At 28.7% G+C, this 27,824-nt stretch overlaps 1 protein-coding gene and 1 long non-coding RNA gene across 10 annotated transcripts in view; one reads left to right on the top strand and one right to left on the bottom strand.

Annotated features, from left to right (window-relative positions):
- LOC140666700 (metabotropic glutamate receptor 8) overlaps positions 1-27,228 on the bottom strand; it is a 111,834-nt gene extending 84,606 nt beyond the window's left edge. Inside the window, exons 1-3 of one of the 9 annotated variants that reach the window (XM_072894178.1) lie at positions 20,196-20,518; positions 19,933-19,993; positions 18,432-18,533 (exon numbers count right to left, since the gene is read on the bottom strand). Coding sequence is in view for 1 of the 9 variants with exons in the window: in XM_072894172.1 (XP_072750273.1) it covers positions 10,253-10,278 (26 nt within the window). In the remaining 8 variants the exon portion in view is untranslated. Of the gene's footprint in view, positions 1-10,252; positions 10,457-18,431; positions 18,557-18,860; positions 19,574-19,932; positions 19,994-20,195; positions 20,519-25,397; positions 25,461-26,905 lie in introns of those variants that run through there. The other 8 variants (XM_072894180.1, XM_072894179.1, XM_072894176.1 and 5 more) reach the window with 8 other exon arrangements.
- Positions 10,914-27,733, top strand: LOC140666712 (uncharacterized). Its single transcript, XR_012046822.1, has 3 exons — positions 10,914-11,082; positions 11,372-11,527; positions 27,677-27,733. It is a non-coding gene; the product is annotated as an uncharacterized lncRNA (long non-coding RNA).
- The last annotated feature ends 91 nt before the right edge of the window (positions 27,734-27,824 follow it).

Consider the following 27,824-nt stretch of genomic DNA (forward strand, 5'->3'; position numbering starts at 1 on the left):
TATGTAACTTTTAGAAGTTATAAAAAATAAATGTATTGTAACTAGAAGTATTGAATGTATTATTGAGTAAAATGCTATTATAAAATATAAATTATTAAAAATATTAGCGTTAAAAGTATATATATATATATAAAACATCGGTCTCTCCGCCGACGTTATACGTAAAAAAAAAAAACTAAATAAATCGAAATTTCTATTTCAGTAATAGCATGAACTTTTTTTCGGGGAAGGTGGAATGCCCTCCCTCGAGTTCCCTAAGTTCTTCAAAGTCTTGGCCTAAAAGTTTTTATAGAAATAGCCTTCAAAGAATTTAATAAGAGCAATCAATGTAGTTTTTCGAAATTTAGATATAATAATTCTAGATTTCATAATTCGATATTTCAAAAACATTGCTATGATTCATAATGCCTTCAATAATCTTATTTTTGTTCTAATAATATTTTTTAAAGTTAAAAGGAAAATGAAAAGAAAAGAGAAAAATAACATGAAAAATAGTAATATATGAACTATAAATAATAAATATTCCTGTGTGTTTATACGTAGTAATCAAAATAAATTAAAAATATCAAGATTTTATCTTATAATATTTGTTATGAATGTTGTGTAAAAATATAAATATGTCAAAATATCTGAATGGTATTTGTTACTTAAATATCTAAAACATAATATATTAAATACTTTTTTAATTTATGAAAATTTACTATTATTTATGACACTAAAAAATAGAAAATTTAAATATCATTACGAAATGTCATACGATATCTCATACTCTTCTCTATATTTATGCATCTTGTAGAAAAGTGTTGCACAAACATTGCATATACATGTTCGCTTAATAAACTTTTCTCTTTCGTAGGTCAAGTTGCAAAGAAAATTTATGTATGCATTATGAAGACTGATCTTTAATGGTTTAAAAGAAAAGTTGTGAAAGTCGCGACTGTGAAGTATAAAACGCAAAAAGGACAAGGTATAAACTGCGAGAAGATTCTCGACGGCTGTCGTCAGTTTGTTCAAGAATCATCGCCGTAAAGACGAGGGATAATGTCAAAGATGATATTTTATATCTATAGGGGCCTGTCGACAGCCAACCAAGATCCTTTTATTTTTCAATGTAAAATCAGGATGTACGATAAAGGGTAAACATTTGTCCCTCTGTTCTCTTCTTTACCTCTTTAAAAAGTCAAGTTTAACAGTGGATTTAAACAGAATTTTCCAAGAGAAGAGTTGTCTTTTAACATCTTAACGCGTTATGCTAATGTTTATTATAGAAGGATAAAAGCAAGCTTTAACACTTTTTTTAAACTTTTGGATTATTTTTCTTATAATTTTAGTAGAATTGTTATGAAACTTGTTTATTATACATATACCATATTTCACCTGCTAAAATAATGCAGATTTATTTGTATGTCGACCGACAAATCTTAGCGTTTTTTTTCATCATAATTAGAAATGTCACGCAAAAATTGTTTAAAAATATTAAGTTTTAATATTTATTATATTTAATATAAATATATATATATATATATATATATATATGTATATATGTTTATATATGTATATATGGGTGTGTGTGTGTGTGTGTGTATACATATACACGCATTGATTATCGATAGCTACGTCGAGTGTCGAAGCTTCATCTAAAATCTCATTACTCGTCAATTTCCCATTCGTTTGCGCTATCCGTTAAAATCCATCTTTAAAACGCAATTCATAGCAACTGTGCGCCACGCGGATCGGAAATTATTAAAACATCAAATTCAAATAAAGCTATTCGTATCTACATTCGTCTATTTTTGTTCTTGGCCACCCCTTTTCTCTGTCCATAAGCTCGGCGCGACTCCTAATGGATTCTTCGAGTTCTCAAGCGTACTTGCTCGCCATTAAATCCTGATGTGCGGTGGAACTTAGTACTCCTTGCAAAGTGCACGGCGTAACTCAGATAGAAATGCACAAAGCAGTTCGTAGAAAGTCGTAGTGATAATCATCTTGTTGCACTTCAGTGCAAAGATGCTATTTCATTTCTGTCATAATAATATATATCATCAAATACGTCGTAATAGATTACGATAAGTAACGTTATGGCTCAAATAATGTTGAAAATTTTTAGTTGACCTCTTACAATCGTAATGCAGGTAGAGATACAAAAATTAAGTTGCTCATAATTTTTTCGGATCCAAAAAAATTTCTGAATAAAACTGTTACTGAATCCGCAAAACCCGCTATTACGATACAAAGTCGGCACATCGATCATAGTTGAGGGTTACTTTGAGTAATCCTCGTTAGCGTGTGCAAACCGATTGCGAATCTTCATTTCCGCTTCCCATAGGAAGTAGCCATTAGCATAAGAATACTTTTTAAGTTTTCATCATTTTCTATATTTTACTAGTTTATATATTATGCACTTTTATTGTGATTGAATCATACTTCTTTATCTATCTACATTACGTTATCTCACTAATTAATATTGAATATACAAATTAATACAATAAAAACACTTGTACATACAAAACAAAAATATGTGATACGCTATTCTATCTGTTCTGAGATAATTTTACATAAAACGGAAATATATGAAATAGAAAAAATATAGCTGCAAGATCAAACATATTAATCTTCAACGTATATTAATATACAACTACAACATATAATGTACATATTTTTTGATGGAAATATATTTTGCATTTAACATAATATATTTCTCTTTGACTCTAACACTATTGATCCAAATTACAAAAGCCACGTATGCCATTATATTAATAATTTACATAATGAGTATGTTGGATTAAGAGGATGATTTAGCATTAGTCATACTATGTAGCATCCCACGTTCTAGTCTACCAGCATAATACAAGACTGGACGCTTCGAAGCGATTTGTCACATGTGTACTAAACATCGCAAGTCGTTATTGTCAAGCGGCTGCAATTCCACCTAGCTGGATGAGTAAGCACAATTCCCACGTTCCTCCTTGCTCACGTTGCCTGTTGGGATCATCGAGAAACACACGCCAGTACACGGAAAACCAATTAGGTAGGGCATACCACGGAACTTACACTCAAGTGTTTTCCCAAACAACCCCTGATACGAGTCATGGTACAATTTCTGAGAGTAATGTAAATCCCGTCCGACCCAATGGTTTTTTTTTGTCGACAGAGAATGTCGACAAGCGTGGCAATCGACATGATTAGATCAATATGTCAACGAATTCTACAAATGTTTTCCGAAGAGAATAAAGTACTAAACTAAATGTGCTTGTATCACTCTCCAGTTTAATCTCGAATCCTTTACTTCCTGTCACCCTATCTACATCAGATTTGTTCGGAGAAAACGTAAAAGTGGTATTTCAATTGTATCGAATCGAGAACTTTAAAGGGGAAGAACGTTTGTAATACAATACGATCTTACACATAATTTTTTTACTGATTTTTTTTCATTTTTATAATGTTTGAAAAATTTTTTTTACATGCAAAAAAATCTTTTTCTCTCCTAATTAATGCATTTGTCTTTTTATGTTAAATTTTTAAAAAATTTTTAAATTCTATTTTTTGTATTTTAAGAAATCTTTTAATAAAAATTTATACAATTGATATATAAATTTCAAAAATTGTATTGCGCCCTATCTTTTGTAATTATTAAATTTAAAAAAATCCAATTCTATTCGCTTGCTTTCTATTGAAATATGTAAACATTTTAATTTGTTTGGAAGTTTATAGAGTACTCGTATATCTTACGCAGAGTGTATATTGGGGGAACGAAGCGTTAATAAAGTACTACTTGCTGTTTGATCAGGAAAAGCCGTATAATGCAAAATTAAATTGGCGCATTGGTGATGTATTGAGCCGTTCTCTCAGTAAATTGAATAAGAAATTGGCTCATTCACATCTTCAATTTTCATTTCATAGCACTTCCGATACCTGCTTCACGTCGTTAATTTTCACTTTTACGTTTTCTTGGTTTCCGTTTACTTTTTATTGATTTTCCTAACGATATGCTTATTTTATACAACACGTCAAAATGCAATAATATTCCATCTCTAACATCGCAGCTTAGTAAGAATTGTTTGGGTACAAAAGCACTGCTTCTGGAATCATCTCCAAATAGCGATTATCTCTTCATTCTCATCCTAAGAAAACAAGCTAAATACCACTTCTAATGTATTTTATGAAAATAATCGCGATATTATTTTAGGCTAAGGGCAGAGGTAATTTCACTTCAAACATACTAAACTTTAGAAAATAAACATCTTATTTGCGATCATATACATAACATTTATCAAAGTGATTAAAACTGCTTAATGAGATATGTAGATTATAAGGAATTGTTGTAATACATATGTATTTTTTATACAAAGATATAAAATAATAAGAAAAATTAGATATTAAAAAAATTAGATATTAATAATAAAAATGTGTATTTCAATTATTTAACATTAATGATATTTTAGTGTAAATAATGTGTAAATAAATAATATTATTTCTTTAATAATATATCTAATAACATATTTATTTCTTTATATATTTTGTGTTACTGTCAAAATGTATAATTGCAGAAATTAATTTATAAAGTACAATAAAAAAAAAAATTTCAATTTGATCAATATAATACGAAAATATATATATAATAATAATCAACAAAAATCTTTTTGCTAACTAGAATTCTCTTTTTCGTTTTTATTTACATAAAATGATAGATTAAATAATTCACTCCTAGATGTGCTCTACTAAATATTATAAATCATTTTTGCCATTTCCGCAAATGTGAGACTAGAGGAAGGTATGGGAGGATATATCACGTGAGAGTACGTTATTATCTTTATGATCGCGCAGGAGCGACTGCGCGAGAAAATCCTAAGACTTTCTTAACAGAAATGCGAAGCGACGAGACTTTATCGACGTCCCGGAATTGAAAACTCGAGGACAGGGGTGCGAGCAACTTCCCCCGTGGAGACATTTCCGCACCTTTTTTCCAAGCAGATTACTTTCGTGACCGAACGATCGCACGATCACCGAAACGCGAAAGATCCGTTCATATCTTTATCTTATATCTTCTTCGTGATTTGCAGTAAGAAAAATATCTGCTGATCATGCATGGAATGTCGGTTTAACACTTGACTTTTAAATTTTGAACAAACTATTTATCTGATATTTTAAATTTTTCAATTGACATGCATTGTAGCCGCGATAATCTCTTCAGTTTATCTAAGAAAACAAGTTGAACGACTTTCGATCTATTTTATAAAAACAATCACGATATTATATTTTAAATCAAACAAAGCTTTTTGCAGCCTTTATTCTTTTAATACCGCATTAAATTATAATTATTATAATTTATAATTATTTATAATTAAATTACGGAATATTGATTAAATTAAACTTGTCGATAACAAAAACCGATAAAGCTTTTGTTATCGATAATTTTAATTTTAATTTTAAATCAAAGTTAAATTATTTAATTGTTACAGAAAAAATCCTTTTTGTTTTACCTTCAATATTTATCAATATAAAGAATAAAAAATTCAATTTTCATAAACTCTCAAAAATCTTTAGCAATAAACTTTTAAAAATTGTTATAAAAGCATGTTTCGTATGTATATAATGGTATGTAATACATGCAATCAACAGTCAAGTTTACCTTACTTTTGTTGTTATAAACCGTGTAATTAAGGTTGAATTGTTAATGAAGTAATTAATAGTGTTGTATTGCATTTAATTAACCTTGCTCTTTGAATTTTCCTCTCTTACGTATAGTAGTAATATCGAGACGTAGTTTCATTTCGATCACGTTTCTCTTGAAACCTAAACTCGACTCTCTCTCGCAAATAGAACAGGAAAATGTCTACAAGTAACAATGGTTAACGAGTTGCAACAAACAAATAGCTAGAGTATCTAGTATGCTCTAGAGAATCTTGAAATGCAAACAGTCAAGTTTCTGACTGTAAAATTTTCGACAAAGCTAGAAAGAAAATCGAAAATATAAATGAGAACAGCGCGACAAAACCCTCGTATCTCCGATATTTGCATTCCAACTGTGTGTACACCGAAATATTCTCGTCGATATTCACGAGGAAAGTAACTCGTGCGTTTCGAAGATTTGACCGAAATTGCATCGAGGTTGGCTAGAAGTTCTAAACGAGAAGAAAAGACATTTGCGGAGGGATTTAAGGATTTTATGCGCGCGCGCGTGAATATGCTGAATTTGAAAAAAGCAAGAAAGTTTCCTTATGTCAAATTGTGTTTGGTAGAAATTGCCTGGTAATTGACGCGTATCGCTGGTATTGTGAATTGCGGACTATGCGAACGCCCTATGATTGATCGACGCGAAACGGAACAGAATTCGCGCGTTCGTGTTTCAGATGAACGCCGGCCAGTGGATTTCAATTTCCTGTAACATCCCTCCGATAATTGTCGTAGTTTACAATCAATGCGTCAGAATTTAATATTTGCGGCATTAAGCTTCAACTGATCGTACCCGATACATCATTGTCAATTAACATTATATAAGAGCATTTTTCGAATCATGATTAATTTGTCTTTGATTTAAAAACCGAGTGATATTTCGTAAATATGATGTTTAGTGCAAATCAGTAATTATTCTGTTAAGTAAAAAATTAAATAATGTTATTTAACAATATGTAATCAAATACATGAGTGCCAATTATTTAAGATCAACATTTAATCCCTACAAACAAATTTATGAACAAGAGATAAAGAATTCATGCCAAAAAATTGAAACAATCATAGTACATACCATTTTAATACATTCAAAATTTCTATAATCTGAAAATTAATTTAAAAAACCTACATTCTTCTCATTGCAATAAACCTATTGCAATGAAATATTGAGAATATTACTCAAGTTGTAAAACGCATTTAAAAAATTAATATATGTAATATTTTTATCTAATTTAAAGATTACAAAAGTAATCGCTACTATTTTTTTAAAAGAATGTTAATAATTTAGTATTATTAAAGAACTTGACATCAACCACTTACTGATGAATAATGAGAATAGTAAAAATATAGTCGGATTTATAATCACGTATTATAGAGGATTATGTCAGAGATGTAAGATAGACAAAGGATAACATTAAAATGAGAATGGATGTCCGAGTTGAGTGAAGAGAACCGCGAATAATATACGAACTACGATTTTCCCTCAGATAAACCGCCGTTATCACCAAAAAGCACCTTTCATGGAATATGAAAAGCGGTGAAGGATTTATTTATAGATCGAGTGGCGAAAGTCCTCTTTCGCTCACATTAGTCTTCTTTCGTGTCATCGTACATATAAGCCGGTTATCTTAAAGTGACGTAAGGTTAACTTTCAAAACCTAATAAATTTATCTACAACAGACGAGTACAAGTTTATACAATGTACTCATTTTAAGAAGTTTTAAAACATTTAACCTTATCTTCACATAAAACAGCTCATGAATAATTTATCAAGAGAATTTATTTCACTTTTTCACAAAATATATAAAAGCGATATGTTCAAATGTATGTTTCGCGCGTGATAAATTCACATGCAATAAAAACAATATAAATACAATTTTTGAGTAAAACGCTGGAACAAAATTTAATTCTGTTCACGCATTTATTTACACATAAGAAAACATGCGGAATACATTATGAAAAAGGGAAATAGTATATACTTTATATGAATATTATTATTTTGTACGTTATTTTTGTATAAAGCTAACAATCACGTTTTTATGTGTACGTTTGTGTTGTATATATGGTATATGATGACTTTACAAATTCAATTTTAATATTTTATTATTTAATATAATTAAATAATTTTTAAATTTCCGTGCATTGCGATAATATAATATACGATCTCAATATTTGCTCGTAGCTTTCACAAAATTTTTAGCATAACGAGGCCATTACATACTTATTAGCATACGAGCGCATTCAATATAAACCGATCTTTTTTCTCTTTTCGCTCTCGTTGAACGAAATCTGACCGCTCGCGATAAAAAGGAACGATCAGCAGCGAAACGTAAACTGGAATAAATTCGGCCGCGAATTAAATCAAGCCATTGAATCATTGAATGTGCCAAGCAAATCGGAAATTAATGGATATTATAAATGATATAACTCGCTGGAAAATTACTGTATGGTTCAGAATTTTTGATGCGTGAACTATTAACCGTTAATCTAGTCCAAAATCGCTCTGCGTTTAATTGTCTGTGATTGTGCTATGTGTAAACATGCATTATACTCAGAAATAAAAAATTGTTTCTTATAATTAAACTATATATATATATATATATATATATATATATATATATATATATATGGATACAATAATTTATTAGAATTATTATATTATAAAAATAAAAATTTTTCAGTTTGTCTGACAATAAGATAAATGTATACGTATCTATGCATTTATGTATGTTTGCGACACAAGTGTTTTAGTAGTTTATGTAACAAATTTATATATTTTTTTTATTTTTTCTTCTTATTTTAAAATTTGTAATAAGATTATCAAAAGAGCTCTGAATTAATAAATATAAATAAGTAAGTAAGAAAGAGGCTCCTCGCTCCTATTGCCTCTTTCTTACTTACTTATTTAAAATTTGTCTATAAAATTATATAATGCTAAAAAAACTAAATTATGTAAACTAATTATTAAAATTATATTGAGCCTTATTTAAGGATAAATATAAGAATAAAATTTAAGTGTAAAGTATTTTCTTCAATTTTCGGTTCATACTGTCAAAAATCTGTTTCTCTCTTTCTCTCTCTCTTTTTTGTTTTAACAATTTTCATTTCCAAAAGCTTATCATTATTTTATGTCTCTTTATGTAATAAGAGGCTTTAGAAAATGATGTCAATATCCAACAAAGTCGCAAGTGTGTCGATAAGTGTTAAAGGATTAAGAGCTTTCATCGAAATGCGGCCACTTTGATATGCAGTGCCATGAAGCTGGTACAGCGGCTCCCGGAAACCTGAGACGACATACCATAATCGATATACCCATGGCTCCATTTTGGCCGGACGTGCAACTGCGAGTTATGCATCTTGTGTACTGTGCGGCCTGCTTGCGGAGATGCAGTGCAACCGCGTACTGCAACGTCCGCCTCGAGATCCCGTGATGTTTCATCCGCGAGTAATTGGAGAGGACGTTTTGCCGCCAAAAGATATTTCTCCTTGCTTAATCCATCCAACATCAGTGTGACATATATATTATTCGAATGTATTGAAGACAGAAAAAGAGAGAAATTATTTATTTATATGTAATAAAAACTATTTTTATAATAAAATTTTAGATATATAAAATTGCAAAAATTTTAACAATTATACACTATTATTCTAAAATATTATTAAGTTTAAATTACTTTTTTATGCCTATTTATTATATTTTAAATATAATATCAATTTTTCATCTTATGTACAATATCAAAAGAGAATAAATACTAATAAATAAACTGTATAGATGTATAAATAAAGAATCTTATCTTTTTTTTTACAAATTCTGTCTGTTACTTTTTATAGTTTGTCTGTTATCTTTTATTAACCGTAGAATTTTATTTTGTTAATATTATATATTTTATAATATTAACAAATAAAATTATGGTTTTTTTTAAGTGCCTACAATCTTATTTATAATTATTATTATTAATTAGATTTAATCTTATTTTGTCAATAATATAGCAGCACGTGAACTTATTAATTAAAGTTGACAAGCAATTATCATCTACTGCACGGATATTAGCAATTTATCCGTGGTATCCAGTAAACCTATAGCTCGATGCACTGTTCGAGTATTTTAATGCGGTTCTTGTCCATAGCGTGGCGTCAGCTGCATTTTATATTTGCATTTGCAATATATATTTGCATGAGGCAGAAGGATTATGAAACCAATGAGTTTCCAAACAAACGGAAGCATAGCAAACGGAAGATTGGCACGTTATTATACGAACATAGAGGACAACATGTTTAAGTAAATATTAATAATACTTGTTTTTAATTTTTTAGCATCGGATTTAATAAGATTTATACTTTGTATCTAAAATTATTTAAGGTCCTTTGATTTAGATTGATATTTAAAATATTTTTAGCTAAATATAAACTTAAAAAAAAAACTTAAAGAAATAAAGAGAAATTTAATTTTCATATTAATAATTTAAATAGTTATAAATCTTTAAAAGAATGTTGAAATATTGAATTATTTATTTTAAATTGTATATGCATATGTATAGACATACATACATAATATAAGTTATATAAAGTTAATTCATCTCACGTTTTCTGCGTACGCCGTTGTTTCATACATCTATGGACTTCTTTTGAGGTTCATTCTTTGTTGCCTCTTCATAAGACTCATAATATTCACTCACGGAAACATACTTAATTACAATCACACGCACTAATCATTAGAATAAATATATGCACTATATAATTTGCCAAATATTTTTAATGCTAACCGGTTAACGGGAGAAACGTGTATATATATATATATATATATATATATATGTATGTATATAAAACTAGAATCTGTTTTACATACATTCAAAAATCAAATTATATGCCACCATAACAATACTGTCTCTATTGTTAACAAAAAGCAAAAGCTCTCATGTTTTAGGATAATTATTATTTTGTATTACAAATAATATATATAAAAATATAAGATATAATAAATATAAAAATATAAAAATATACGCATTAATAAGATAAATATCTACAGAATGTAATAATTGTTGCTAATTAATAATCGTAGAAAATAATCGCGTTAAACGTCCTCTAATATCATCACGTATATCATTATGATACACAATTCACATCACTATACTTTTCTGCTCGACTGTCGCCGCGCGAATGACAACAACTCGCATAAACAGAATGTTATGTATATGCTGGAAAATTCGACGCTCGTTCTGTTTATGATGCTGTTGTGTTGTTATAACTTGCGCAGTGACTGGAAGATGGTTACGCGGACCGCTCTGAAATATCGTCTTTATTGATTGCTCGCACGATCTCGATTAAATAAATTATATATCTCGACAAATCATCGATGTGATATAAACGCTGAATTTTCATCGTTATTTTTTACTGCAACAAATATAAAATATTGTAAAGTATATGTATTAAATGTATTAATTAATTAAATCATAGCACCGTTTTGATTCAAAGTTGTTTTACCCTGTATTCACAATGTAATGATCGAGAAATTGGAAAATAACATATCGATAATTTCATTCCTGAAATTGCGCGTAGCGAAAAAATTAATTTCTTATTAAGAAGAAGAAGAATCGTGTGAATTGTTAATCATCGTATTAATTGTTGACAATTAATAATTGTAAAAAATAATCACATTAAATATCAATATTTATCATGACTGTATTATTGTTATAATATACAGAGTGATTCGCACCGCGCTACCTTTCTGTTCGCCGCGCGAATGAAACACACAACAAGGTGTGATGTAAACAGAATGTTAAGTGCTGGTGAATTCGACGCTCGTTTTGTTTATACTGCTGTCGTGTTATGATCTGCGCAGTGACACTGAAACGGGAAGGTATGTAGCTACGCAACTACTCTATCTGTCATCACAGTAGCCTCTCTCGAGAGATGCGACTCCGAGAATTACTGAGATATCAAACACGCGATTATTTTCTCTTTATAATTATATAATATAATTATCAACTACTAACTTTCACGATTGATTAACTTTCGCGATAAATGACACCCGATAAAAATATATCGTAGCAATTATTTATTATCCAAACACATATTTCGCATAATATATGTATACATAGTGTTCCATAAAAAGTTGCTGAAATTGATCAGCTGTAATTTATAAACGTACATAGCGAACAAAAAATAAAATATCTTCTAAAAAAGAATATTTAGCAGTTTTATTTTTATATGGACTAAAGATAATTAGAAATATTTTTATTATTTAATAAATCTTTATCAAAAAATGTCAAAACGACAACCTTAATAATATATATTTGAAACGCGTACCATTAAAATGGAAATCAAGTCTCGAAATAAAAAAAATTTTTGTAATAACTTTTTCGAGATGCCATTCACTGTTTCTCTCACAGCTCTGGTCAATTCTCTTATTGTTTTGGGCTGTTCAAAAAGAGAAAAAAAATATATTTTTGTATATCATTGAGATTATCAATATTTAGCATTTTTTTATAAACATTTATTAAAATAATAAGAATATATTCATTTGTCTTTAGTCCATATGTAAATAAAACTACCAAATATCCTTTTTTAGAAGATATTATATTTTTTCTGCTCACTATCTGCATTCAAATTGACAGCTGATTAGTTTTGGCTTTGGGACACTCTGTATATTCATTTAAATATCAATGTATGTTCATTTACAATAAAGATCGAAGTGATAGGAAATAGGGATTATACAATATTTTATTGCAATATTTACATCTGTAAATATGTTCAAAATCAAATTATATATCTTGTATCACATTTTGAATTTTTCATTATTATCATAATATGTTTATAATTTTCGGATTGAAAACGCAAAATGATAAATACGAATCAAATACTTCAAATAACGAAAATGGTTTAAATATCAAATCAATCTTAATCAATCATTTAACAATAATAGATTTCGCGAGATTTACGTAGTTTATTCGATCAAAATATATCACGCAAATGATCAGCAAAGTAACGTTTCAAATATTACATTCTGTTAAACTTTATTTTCGTATATTTATTCACATTTATATTATAATACAAGATAATACAATTATTTAGAACAAAATAATTTAATATTTGTTAACAATAGATAATGTAACGTAACCGCAGTGAGTGATGGACTTTAGTATGATTTTCGAGCGTCAGATCGTAGCTTTGTACGATTGTAATTTCCGCGTTGTTCTTCCATTGTGATATAATAATGTTCGCGTCAGTGTATAATAAACGTTAGTATAGTGCCGTGCGAAATGCCACTACAATCTGTTGATTAGTGCTCTCCCGCGGTTGTAGTTAATTATATTTTGACAAGCAAGTCGAGTTTTCACGAACATGTCGAGTAAGTGTTACAAAGAAGTAGTAAAGAATAAACAAGAACGGAAAAAGTCAGGAGAAATATCGAATGGAGTAACCATGAGCAATTTAGAATTTATCTATTTCTTGTAAAATAGCAAAGTATTCGTGAGCAAATTAATTCATTTTTTGTTACTTATGAAATTAATTACTCATTGTCAGTATTTTTCAATCCATCTTATATTATTATATAAAGCATGTAAAAATATTTTAAATTTTTTATCTTTTGGACATAATTAAAATATATTTAATATACGTATATATAAAATAAAATAAAATATTCTTTATTATAATATTTTTATAAAGATATATAAAAAATATATCAACATTATGCGAGGCCGCCGCGTGTGTGAAAATTTATAATTATCATTTCTCATTATCTGCATAAAAATTAAATTGTTACTTATCATTTTCATAAAGTTTATTATATCTAAAAAATCTTTCTGTGCATGCATCTTTCGTATTACACATCTATTTAAAAAAATACAAAATTTAATTGTGAGTAAAATTTGAATATATTTTGTGTTTTATAAATTATCAGCTACTGTTGTCGTCGCTTAAGCATTGTATCAATGAATGCTTATTTAAACTATTTTTTATTTTAATTTCAAGGGAACATTATATCAAATTTATACATAAATGTTTAAAAATAGAAGACGAATAATTGATACGAATAATGGACAAAAGAGTCAAATTCTTATTCAAATCTTTATTCTAAACTAAACAATGACTAATTAAAGCAATTTATTTAATTTTTGTTAGTATAAATAGTTCTTTAATTACTTCGATTTCGATCTTAAGCAATTCCACAAAATTGTAAATTGAAAATTCGACTTGGCAACTCAAGAGACATTTGGATAACTAATTACTAGTAAACTTCATGATTGACTTAAATTAATTTTAATCCAGTTTAAAAACTTTGTACAATGATTCATTTTGTTTACATCAAAAATCGCAACTATAGTTAATTGAAGACTAGGAAAAATATTCAATGTAAACCTTTAAAAGACATAATAACAATTTTATAAGTCTGAAAAAGCGATAGCATATAATCGACAAAAGAAAGGAATAATAATTTACATTAAAAAATATATATTTAAAATTTTTTTGACATATATATAATATATATGATCTCTATGTCTCTTATATGTGTATGTGCGTGTATGCATATATATATATATATATATATATATATATATTGCGTGAAAGATGTAAATAAAAATGCAATAAAATGTGGATTTGCGTAAGTTATCACATCATGTGGGATTTTCTCGCTAACCTCGAGATAGAAAGTTGATTTTTCACCGATAAAAAATTTAAATTTATGCTGAATGCAAACAAAAGGAATCTCCTGCGTTTTGAATTACCTTTGTACTTTCTGTACATTTCACAAATTTGCATATTAACATGTGGCATATTTCTGCTTTGCTCTTTCTGATAGAATAGCCGATGATTCCGCTGAAATAGCAGTTGCAAAAACAAGAAAAGTATATCAAAAACTATCAAATTTGAATGTAACTGTGGTATATGAAAACGTCGACATATTTTAGCGTTACATTTTATATGAAAATGTCGTGATTAATGTTAACAATGATATTAATAATAAATTTATGCTACGTGAGTTATAATACAAACAATAATTAGTCATTATATTATGTTGTGTGCATCACGTGACTGTTTCTATTCAGTATTATGTTTAACAATCAATATTCATCTAGCTTTAATGATAGCATAATTCACTATCAAAATCCGATTTATAGATGTATAAACCAATCATGCATGATTGATTGAGATACACAATGCGTACATTACATGCAAGATTCGTAATGTATCGTTACTTGCGCGAAAAAGAAAATCAAATTTTAATACTTTGCATTAGTGTGTTGATAATCTTTATAAAATATTAAATGCATACACGTACATATATCTATATATTACACACACACACACACACATACACACATATATATATATATATATATATATATATATATAGTATATAAAAAGAGAGAAAATACAGCGATGTAACAAATTGAAGATACGATAGTATGTCGAGATGCTATGCAAGTGGAACGTGACGACCGCATAAATTTTACGGAGATGTCACGCGATAAATCTCATGTCGTTACATTATTATCTGTCGCGTTACATTATGGTAGTACTGGAGCACGAGGCAAACAGGCACCAAAAGAAACTCTGCGCCTCTCTATCTCCAGTAAGTTATTTCGAGAGATAATTTGCGTACGTGCTCGCTTCCGTATGACGTATGTACTCGTGTGCAGTTTACGAATTTATAAATGCGAATTGCTGTTCCCTTGTGCATAATCCAACCTTGAAAACAAATTTGCACATTTCAGCAGAAGCAAATCTACGTAAGATAACTCAATCAAATGTTTTTAACGCATCGCTGTTATATTGAACGCAATAAAACGCGATGAAGAAATTATGATCAATCGTTGCCTTGATAAATTTTGATATTTAATAAATTGAGATAAAATTTTTCATTATTTTAAGTACAGTGTATAATAAACATATTTAAACATTGCATGTTGAAAATTTTCTTAAATTAAAATAGTATATTTGCTTCATATATTTATATATATGTTGCAAGTTCTTTGCAAATATTCAGCTTTTAAAAAAAAATCTAAGCTTTTTATAAAAAAATTAATTTGACTTTTTTACAAGCATGTATTAAAAGTTTAGCACTTTATAAAAAGATTAAGTCTTTTCTTTTAAAATTGATTTTACAAAACATCTGTATATATGGTATACATATCTAAATGTATATGTATATGTATGTATGTATAATATAAAATGTAAGATTCTTATAAATTTTGTGCAATTATATTTTTGTAACAATTTAATAAATTTTAAGTTACTTTATCGAATTTTGAGCGTTTCAAAATTTCGTTAAAAATGCAACTTATAAGCTTTATAAAATGTATCTAATTATAAAATAAAATTTTAGCATTTAGAAACTTATTAACAATTAATATTTAAAGACAAACTCTCTCTTTGCACAATATTATATATATAATTGTACTTTTAAATATTATATAATACATTTTGCATTTTTTCTGAAATGTACATACATTATAAATATGAAAATATATTTAAAATCTATAGATTTTGGAGTATCATATTTAAAAGTAATCTTATACATTTTCATCTTAATCCACTTGAGTGTGCGCCAAGTGCATCATTTTCTTCACTTCTAACTTTCCTACTTCAATATGAGATCGCTGATCCGAAAGGAAAGCAAGCGGAATCGCAAAGCGAGTTCTCTCACGGCGATTGCTAACAATAAGTGGTTTAACGGAGATTTAACTCGGTCTCCGACCTCATCTTGTTTTGTCCGAATGTTCTCAATGCGTCATTTTAGGATTAACATTGACCTGATCAAAATTTATTGGAGCGATACCGAAATTGGTGACTTCTAATGTATCTTTATAAAACCGTGATAAATGTCTCTCCGACGTCTATCGAATTCGTACAGCATTTCGTAAGCATGAAGTTTCCCTCAATAACGATGCATCTTTTTCGAAGGGTTACTTACTATTCTATCTTATTACCCAATAAAACGCTCGTAATGTAAATAGATCGTAGCTCATTATTTAGTTAGCTCATTAATTATAAAAACTATACTATTTTTAAAATTTTTATTGCATTTCAATTTCTTCGTGCAAAAGTCGAAGAATACTAGTATTAACAAAAATATTTAAAAAATTTTATAAATTTAAATATACTTTATTGATGTACGCCACATAAATTAAATTGTATATATGTATATTTTAATTATTTAATTCTAATTTTCTCAGGATAAAAAATAAGCTTTTATAAAGATATAAAAATAAATAAGAAATAAAAAAGTTTAAATATACACACACATATAAATATGTAAGAAAGTAACTTTTGAATTAAATATATTATAATGTTATACAAAATATGTGTATATGAAAAAGAGAGAGAATATGTGAAACAGATTTGATTTTATTCAATATTTATTATATTAACAATAAAATAAAGGCAAAGATATTTGCAGTTCTATCATGTTTTTGAGATCTTAACAAGATGCTAATCATCGTGATCGCAGTATAGATACGTTGGTAATGTCATAAATAATTTTCGACGTGGATGAACGCCGCGACTTATGGTTACTCAGACATATTTCTCCTGTCGTATATTGCCGTTGCATACGCAATGTTATGAGCATCTGTCATATGCAATAAATTTCTAGCATACTTTAAGCAATAAATTGCAGCATACATACAGAAAAAGTTATTAAAAGCATTAATAATGTCAATCTTTGACATGCTTTGTTTAAGCACAAATACGTAATTTAAAATTAAAAACAATTTTCGAACAATTATTTTTACAACTTGAGCTTCAAAAATACAATGTATAAAATGTTTTACTCATTACTATTAATGAATGCAGTAATAAAATGTAATTAAAATTTTTGACTTTGTTTTGCTTTAATAACAAAGTTTTAATAGTTTTAATGTAATTTTTGAAGCTGTGTTAAGAGATACGTATACAATAAAACGAACATTCCATATGTATTCAATTTACATATTAGAAAATCCTTTCTGTTCTGGAAGGAGATAAATTTTGAATTTTTGTTCAATATAAATGGACTACATATTTTCAAGTAATCTGTAAGAAATGTACTTAAGTACATGAAGTAACTTTCTTTAAGATATCTCTTTAAGATAGTCTTCATATTTCACTATTTCAATCAATTATTATTTGCCCTTGTAACAAACATAAATCATAGATGTTCCATATGCTCAATAAAAGCTGGGCTTCATGTTATCAATTTGTTATATTTTTTGCAGATGCACGCTATTAATATAAAGATGAAATACGAAGACAAATCAATATTAATTTTCTCAGACGTTTTCTCGCTGAATCCGTCAAATATCGAGATGACAAAAAAGGCACGAAATGAGTACCTGTCGTCGCACATTTTAATGCGACAAATTGTTGCATTAAAGAAGAATACGTGCATGCAGTAACTAAAATTTACGACAAATTGAATTGCATGCTGACGAAAGTTCTAAAATTAGCAAACAATGTTATCAAACAGCGCAGTCAGCCCTCGTTATAAATATGAGTATTTTGGTAGCATTTTATTTCCGTTAAATATTTGTTTTTCATCTTGATTTAAATTCAGTAGTTAATTTTTAATTTAATTTTTTAAATATTATAACTTTTCAGGATTTTAAAGCATTTTACGCGAAACGCGTATAGGTAGATATTTGGAAAGTTAAAATTTTAATTTCTCTGAACATTGTAATCAATAAAACTCGATAGAAAAGAAAACAAAACGCTATTAAACGCCATCTTTGCAACGGGATGCTTTCCCACGCAATTGATATCCTGCAACAGTATCTTACCACTTATCGGTGGTTTCTCAATAGGCGAAGATCTCCTTCGTTTGCGAGTGATCCACTTTCGTTTTTTCTAGCTAACATATCCATTCGATAGCGGAGATATTGCTGCCGAGATATTATCACATTTACTAAGTTAATTGAGAGTATATAAAATACATTGGCTTCTCCTTAGAAATGTCGTCAAATCAAATATGACATTTTATTTAAGCTGTCAAATCTTTAGCTATTATTATTTATTAATTGAAAATACTATAAAAAATATTAAGACTTTTCTACTTAAAAATCTTAACAAAAGATACTTTGAAATTATAAATTTAACAAAAAAAAACAACGATTTAAATTTGGACAAAATAATTTTATTTATCTTGAAATTTATCGTAGATATATTATTTCACTTATATAACAAATATACGGATTTATGTATTATTTCACCTATAAATATACGATGCATATAGAAAATTACAGAAATGAATCTGAATCTTCCGCAAGCAATGAATTTATCTAAAAAAGTTAACGGATGCAAACGATATCAATGTTATCAACGCGACCGACATTGCGGTTAATACGTTAAGCATCACGGAAGCTTCACTGGTGCATGTATCACAAAACGAAAAACGAACTACCCATCCTCGCATTCGCTGCAACGGGCAACGGCGACATCAACGAAATACAAAACGCCAACTGCACCTCTCTTTAGTTTTCCAGCTAGAACTGAAGAGAGAGAGAGAGAGAGAGAGAAAGAGAGTGCCCGATATCCTATTTCCCTAAATCTTTCTGAACGCCCGCGACATGACTAACAAAAAACAAAAAAAAATGTTTAATCTTTTTATCGTGTAATTATATAAGCTCATATTAAGCTCAAAATAGTCTAGGGAAAGATAAAAGCTTAACGCTATGGTTTAATTAATTGGATTAATTCAATGGAGACTGCTGTTCTTGCACGCAGCTAATATTCAAGAAATTCGCAATGTTGAAAAATAGGCTTTCATATATTTAAATTTCAGAATTTAAGTAGGACTAATATAATAGTCTATATTGATAATTCAGTGCATTAATTTCTATATCAATATATATATTGCATTTTATTTAAGTATAAAATATATTTTAAAGTAAAAAAAATACTGTCTTATTTTTATATATCTTAAGTGTTAAATATATTTGTATTTTACAAAACTGTTGGCCAAGAATATAATTTTTATTTAAACAACTAAACAAATTCAGAGAATTAATTATTAATTAAAGTTTGATATAACAAAGTTTAATAGTATCTAAACAACGAAGGAATTTGTTCATCACAAAATAACAAAATGTCTGCATTCCATTATCAAACAATTATTTCAACAAATTAGCATCTAACAATAACATAAAAAAACCTCCATTTTTCCCTGGCTAACAACGAAAAACGACGATATTATTCATCGTAAAAAAAAAAAGAAACGAAAGAAGACATATCTATTGCGCACAAAATATACAATAGCTAAAGATAGCTTCGTCCAGAGTTTACCAATCAGATAGTTGCATATCCGCTATCGAACAACGAAAAATGATTGTGTTCCATCGACGCACTATTTAGCAACATAAAGAGGAATATCCACCGTAAAAGAGAGTTGCGTTTACTATTAATTAAATGCACACAAAGACACAACCACATGCCGCGAAAGGGGTAGGGAGAAGGGGTTCCACAAAGAGCAGTTCTGAGGAGCCGCTGCCACGTCCGCGCAACAATGGGCAGAACTACTGTATCGTTCTCTTTTTATATCAACGTACGCTGGTCGTTCAGGAGGAGCAACGTCGTTGCTGACGTCGACGACGACGCTGCTTGGCTTATCGCGATGGCAGGAGGAGGAAAGGGAGGAAAAGAGGAGCTCTTCTCGCTCGCTCTCTCTTTGTCTCTCTCTCGCTCTCTCTTTCGCTCTTGCTAGTCGAAACCGGGAAGCATCATGATGGGAATATATAGTCCTCGAAGGGGATGATTCGTAATAACGCGCGCACGACAACCGCGTTGCCGGTACCGCGGGACAGACTGAAATCGGCGCGAGAGGCGCTCAGCCTCTTATAGGAGGCATCGGGGCGCAAGCGCGGTTCATGGGGATGAGAAGGAAGGGTTGTCGGTTGTTCGAAAGGGATGGGCCACGTTTCGAAAAGAGTGGCTCCCGTCGATCCACCCCCGCGCGAATCGATCGACTTTTCATCAGCGTCTGTCGAAATGGAAGCAACGTCGGAATGTCGTCATCATCGTCGTCACCGTTGTTGTCCTCGTTAAGATTATTTGAATTAAAAAGTATACAAAGCGAAACGTAATTATCGACGTAACTCCGAACGTACACCAAAAAATAGCGCGCAATTAGATCAAGACGATCGTGAGCTCGAGTACAATTAGACTAAAAGGAGAAAATTGTGGTGGGTGTTTAATGATGTGTTAATGTAAGCTAATTTTCTTTTTCTTTCTTGAAAAGCACAAGTTTTAACGAATTTTATCTTCTCACGATCACTTTGATCTAATTGCGTTTTTTGCTACACGTTTGAATTACATTGGTAATTTATGTTTTGCTTTGTATGTTTTTTAATTAAAATATAAATAAATCTAACGACGACGACGATGTTCCGTTGATGCTTCTATTTCAACGAGCGCAGATGAAAAGCCGATTGATTCGCGTGAGGATGGATCGACAGGAGCCACTCTTTTCGAGAACGTAGCCCATCCTTTTCCAACAACTGACAACCCTTCCTTCTTTCTATCAACCGCGCTTCCACCTTGATGCTTTCTATAAGAAATAATAATAAAAATGATAAAAGAAAAATATGGTAACATAAGAAATAATGTTACATTGTATATATATATATATATATATATATATGTGTGTGTGTGTATATGTATGGTATGTATAAAATTTGTCTCTTATTTTTTGAGAATATAGTTATCGTAAAGATACGAATCTTAACATTAATTCTTATTCATTCAACTTTAAATAATTTTTCAGAAAATTCATAGAACATTATACATATATCTTAATAACAAGAGAAGCAGTTGTCAAATTGCATAATAATATTTCAGAAATCCGATTGCATAGTTATAAATATTATCATTTTTCGGGTTATATACTCTATGGATTTTCATATTAATTAAATTAAGTTTCTCTTAAAAAGAAATAATAATAAAAAAATGACTTAGCAACAAGTAGTTAATGAACGTGGAGGAAACTGAGTAAGTAATTTAAGGACTAGTATCTGAATATATAATTTAGCTTGCGTAAATCACACTAGTGTAATCCGGAAAGCTTATGATGCAATATGTATAATATGCGGCTAGGTATGAACAGCGTATACATAGTTTGTTATTCATCCACTATCAACCAACCTTGTTGTTACACGTGTTTTGTATTCGAATGTCAGTAAATTTAATTTGCAACTCTTATAAAGAAATTATCAGATTGCTTGTTGCACAATAATGAAACAGATGAAATAAACCATTCAGATTACATATGTAGCAAATCAATTAATCCGATATTAAATGTCGTAACTATGTTATTGTTATTATTTATTTTATGTAATACAAAAATATAAATACTTTTAGCATATATATTTTTTGTTAACATTTTATCAATAGTAAAATTGATGCGCAAAAGATGTCAGATTTTGTAAAAAAATTTCTTAATTTTCCAGGCAATTTTGTTTAAAATTCCAAGTAAAGAGAATATTTTCCAAATTTTTTAATACAACTTTCTCTAAAATATACATATTTTTATTATATATATATTTTCTAATGTTTTTTTATTCATATGAAGGAGCTTCTTTAGTTTCAAGTGCTAGATTTCTAAATGTACTAAAAAAACTGAATAACTTTTATAAGATAAGCATTTTTTCTTGCATAAAATTTTCATTTCTTTATCATTAAAAATTACAAAGTATGTACTTTATATTCAATATTATATTAAAACATTGAATATATAAACAGAAATAAATAAATAAATAAATATATGTATATATATGTATATTTTTATTTATTTATTTATTTATTTATTTATTTATTTATTTATTTATTTATATTTAATATTTTAACATAATATTGAATATTAAATATATATTCCTTGTAATTTTTAATGATAAAGAACTGCATAAATTGTACAAAATATGTTATACGATAATCGCGCCAAAGAATAATTCCGCGAGTAATAAGTAATAAATTATCTCATACGTAATAAATTATCTGATTGCTTCCACAAAGCCCGGTGCATTCCTAGACCTGCTCATTTTCTCCTAATCCTTTGATGCATCTTCAAAAGCACTCACAAGACTCTCGCGCGACATTTTGCACGACACTGCCAATTTCGATACATGTTATGTTTATTGATACTCGAAATCTATGTCAGACTGGTATTTTCCCGCTTACGTATCGTCGTACGAATGATAACAAAATCATCACGTGCAGCGCGTTACATATATACGAAAAATTCGATGTGTACCTTTTTGCGGATTAATAGATATGTATAATGAAATGAACGTCCGTCTTTCACTTCGACACTTCCGACACTCGTTCGCGCGTATTTCACTTCCTCCCGAATCACTGTTCACGACGAATTCATTGTTAGATATATCCTTTGACATGCAGGTATCCGTCGACACTTTGGTACTCCTCGAAATGTTACAAAATTCGCGACGTTCGTCAGTCAAGCAAATAGCCGTCGAAATATAGGCGCGAAAGCAATTTTTCTTTACACGGAGAAAATATAATAATAAAAATTAGAATATATTTAATCGTTGAATACGTACAAGAAATGGTTCGCAATATTTTTATTCAATAATAATTATATATACAAATATTATAGAGTATTATGTTTTACAAATATTTATAATTATTCAAGTCATTTTGCTGTACAAATAAATACATAATCGAATATATAATTTATCATCTTTATTATATAGTAATGTACAGAAAAGGTCATTAATGTTTTTACACATGAATTTATGCATATAAATGTATTGATATCTGCATAAATTTTTTTGTAAAAAATTAATGACACTTCCTGTACATATATATGCGTAATTAATTTCTTATAGACGAGCGAAGATACAAGTGTCTCATCTCGGCACTTATATGTCCGGCATCTCGATTTAGTTTAATATTATATATTATTTAATATGATTTGTTTAATATTATTAATAATGTTTACGTATAGAACATTTTGTATAATTATTGTAAAATTTTCAAACGTTTAAAATCTGATTAAGAAATGCTAAAAAAATCGTCAATGAACAAAGTAAGCAGCGTGAACTCGGTGTCTTGGTTTATTCCAAGCTATTTTTTTGTTTAATAGCTAAAAATATTTATTTAATCTATCAAGAATTCTAGAACTATTAAAAATAAAACTAGATCACTCTCAACAACTAATAAATTTCCACAAAATAAGAACCACGCCAATTTTAGACACACGGTTGACTGTTCACAATTGAGAACAAAATTATCAAAAAGATAATTTTCGAAAAAATTTCCTGAATCCTAATAAAATTCCATGAGACTTCTCTGATTTACTCAGATACAAAAGAAATCCCTGAGAATTCCTGGTTTCCCATATTTTTCCAGAGAGTAGACACCTTGGGTCTAAAATTTATATTTTTTTTGCTGTAGTTAATGTTTGTTATTATTCTTTGTTACGACTGAGTTTTGCAAGAAAATGTTGGCTCGATAAAACTCAACATACTGATTTATAGAAACGTGCATGGCTTAAATATATCTTTGTATAATGTACCAATCTAACATAATGAAACTATAATGTAGAGAATGTAGTGAGTAATCCATAATTCTCTTTACCTTGCTATCTCTTTACAAGTCGGTTCAGTACGCGAAGACTTTAACCTGGCTCAATTAATTCAGCGCTAACAGTTTTAAAGAGATGTACGTGAACGTGAAATCGTCTGCTTTCCTCTCACTGCAGTAAACTCTCAGACGAATTTATTACTACTATAAAGATATTTTTATTACCAAATCATTAATATTATAATGATGATTAAATTTAATAAAAAATTAAAATAAATTTTGAAAATTGATATTAAAATGCATCGCTTAAAAAGTGTTTATAAAATAATATTTTTTAGAAATATAATTTTTACAAGTTAAATGCAATGTTTTTAATATAAATATAAAAATACCTTATAAAATTTTTAAATATTGAAGACGTAAAATGAATTCATAAATTTATTAATATTTCACATTTTAGATATGAAAAGCAGAAGCTTTATAAACTAGATTAAGCATGAAGGACTTAATTGTATCGCGAACAATGCAAATGCGTGCTTCACCTAACAAACACAGCATGTAAAACGACAAATCGTTTACAATACAAAGTTTACGCTCGCTTGGGTTGTCCATTATAAACGGCAGTCAGTGCGAACGACGCGAACAGGAACTTAATGCAAAATAAACCCGGTTTTCTTCGCCGAACTTCGCGTACGATACGCGGCCAAGTATTCATTTCAATTATTATCTGAATTTATCCCTGCTATTGCTGTATCTGACGCATCACGCCAGTCCTTACTACCGAAAGTTACTTCCTTAATTTTTAAGTTCAACACATCCCACTTTTGCAATAAGAACAAACTAAAGATTGAGATAAAAGACTACTAAATCTTAAAATACTAATTTATACATATGATTGTTAACAAAGCATTTTCTAATGTAATAATTAAAAATTAAAATACATGAATTTGTATTATTAATGATCAGTTTATTTTAATGGGTTTACTTCTTATATATTTTATAATTTTGAAATATTTTTATAGGTTAAGAAACAATCCTGTATTATATGACATCATAATGAAAGAAATAAAATTTAAATACAAATTTTAGAACAATAATGCATTGCATTTTTTTTTAATTTATAAGTATTTGTTTTTAATATATTTTATATTTTTCCGTAAAATATTATTGCAAATAGATGAGAAATCAATTTTATAATAAATGTATTCACTCACCGACTACTGCAAAATGTATTCACTTCACCGTTTTCATTGCACTGTTCACTTTGCCTGCATCACCTGAAAAAGATTTAAATATTTTATTGTTAGTTGACTTTGTCATTTTTTTTCTTGTTAAAATATAATTTTTGATTTTTTCTTTTTTAATTTAATAGATAAATTCAGATACAATATTTTTTGTTACACTTAAATAAAAAATAAAATAAATAACATAAAGCAGTAAATAATACTTCAAGATTACAAATATATTCAATAAAATTTAAATATTTTGCAATCTTTTTTTATTATAAAATATTAAAATCTTTTTATTATAAATATTAACTTATTGTATGAAAATCTCAACATAATAAAAATTATAATAATGTAAGGATTACACAATAATATATCAAATAATCATTATATGCAATTAAGTTTTACTGCGAATAAAAAATGAACTATTTCTAAAATAAGAAAAATCTCTATTAAATAATAAAAAGTAAAATAAAAAATATATAATACATAATATATAACAAAAATGTAAATATAATAATATAAAATCCAAAAATATAAAAAATGTAAATTTAAAAAAGCAAAAAAAATATTAATTAATTACTAATGGTTATTTATGTGATTATAGATCTTATTAATATCTATCATTATTTCTTTAGCCATGATGATAGATATTGATAAGAAACTAATCGGGAAACGTAGATAACTACAATCACTTGGATTAATAGTGCGATGTAATGATCTTCTGACACTTTTTATTAATACGACACTCCCAATATTTATTCACACGCACGAGTCGTTTTGAAAAGTGCGCAGAAATACGGAACATCGAGCAACTCAGTTAGTCGATCAAGAAATCCCATATTAATTTACCATACTAATTAACGACAAAAGACGCTTGCTTCATTAGCACACCCGATACTCTCGATCGTACGAGTTGAAAAGTTGCAAACAAAAGTTGAAAATAAGAAGTATCGATATATGCTTTATTATGAGATCACATAATAATTAAACTATTAAAAGAATTTTTTTTTTTATTTAGCACGAATTTATTCAGACATAAAATGTAAGACACGAAATTATATTCTATAATTATATCTATAATTAAAATATTAATTATATCTATAATTAAAATATGAAAAAAAATATATATATTATGTAATGCGAAAACACTGTAATAAGAAATGCGACTAATCGCAATTGCAAGTTATTATAATCTGAATTCCGATAATTGCTTTATATTATTCGATAATTCGCATATTTATTATTACTCATACATACGATTTATGATTGAAAATGCAATACGTAATATATTAAACAATGCGCTCATTTTCTGATGAATGATAATTAAAGTTACAATAACCATATCACGTTTTATTTGATATTATACTTTATTTACGAGCTGCGTATGAAAAATGTAAAATTTCGCTGATTAATTACGATACCTCTAGTTTATACTTGTAAAATTAATAGAACGAGAGAACGCGGTATTTTACTCTCATCTTTTTAATACTTACTCATGTCACAAGTTTGACAACCGCTATTAAAGTATCGAACGAGATGAGCATAGTTAATCACGGTCATTCCAATCAACACGGCGAAAGATAATCGAGACATTTTTTTCCTCAACATCGCGTCGCGTCGAGGCGGGAAACCTGGAGGCTGGTTAGGCAAACGCGAATGAACAATACCGATTTCGATTCTAAGACGCGATCAGTTGCGTTGATTAGCGCGAATTAACACAATACGATACTTTATTCGGCACTACTGGTAACTGATACTTGCTCGCGTAGAAAAATCACTTGCAACGATGTCTAAAAACAATAACAGAGGGACGATAAACGGAGCGACAATTTCGACCGATGCTGCTTGCTCTTGAGAAACTCACACAAGTGTGAACGTAACTGCGCATGCGTATACATTCAGAGAGGCATGCTTTTTGGCGCTATAAATGTGCTCTATCTTTGTTCAACTTCAAGAAGGAAAAACAAGGATATGCGACCTCGAGTTATGTGACCGATTTGAAAGCAATTAAATTCAATTTTCAGCTTATACCTGCCTAATACAATGAAAATTTACCTGAAAACGATAAGAGAGACTTAATTGTACAAGTATAAAATATATAGTAATATATAAAAACATCTTAAAACCTATAATCTGCCTTATAGATTTCGAATTGACAAATATATGTGTGCCGATATATTTATATATATTTTGTAAATATTTATAAGCTTATCTATTTTTATATCCATTTTATCGCATACCTGTATAGTTTTTCTTGTTAGCAGTAATTACGGACATCTCTGGTTTGTGGCTTATTATGTCGAGAACACGATATTTATATAAAAAAAGAAATACAAATGTACAAATAAATCATTAGTAATCAGTTGAAGTAGCGACATCTTTAATTAACTATGCGAAACTTGAGGCGCCACT

Source organism: Anoplolepis gracilipes, chromosome 6 (genome assembly GCF_047496725.1).
Source record: "Anoplolepis gracilipes chromosome 6, ASM4749672v1, whole genome shotgun sequence".
NCBI classification, from domain to species: Eukaryota; Metazoa; Arthropoda; class Insecta; order Hymenoptera; family Formicidae; genus Anoplolepis; species Anoplolepis gracilipes.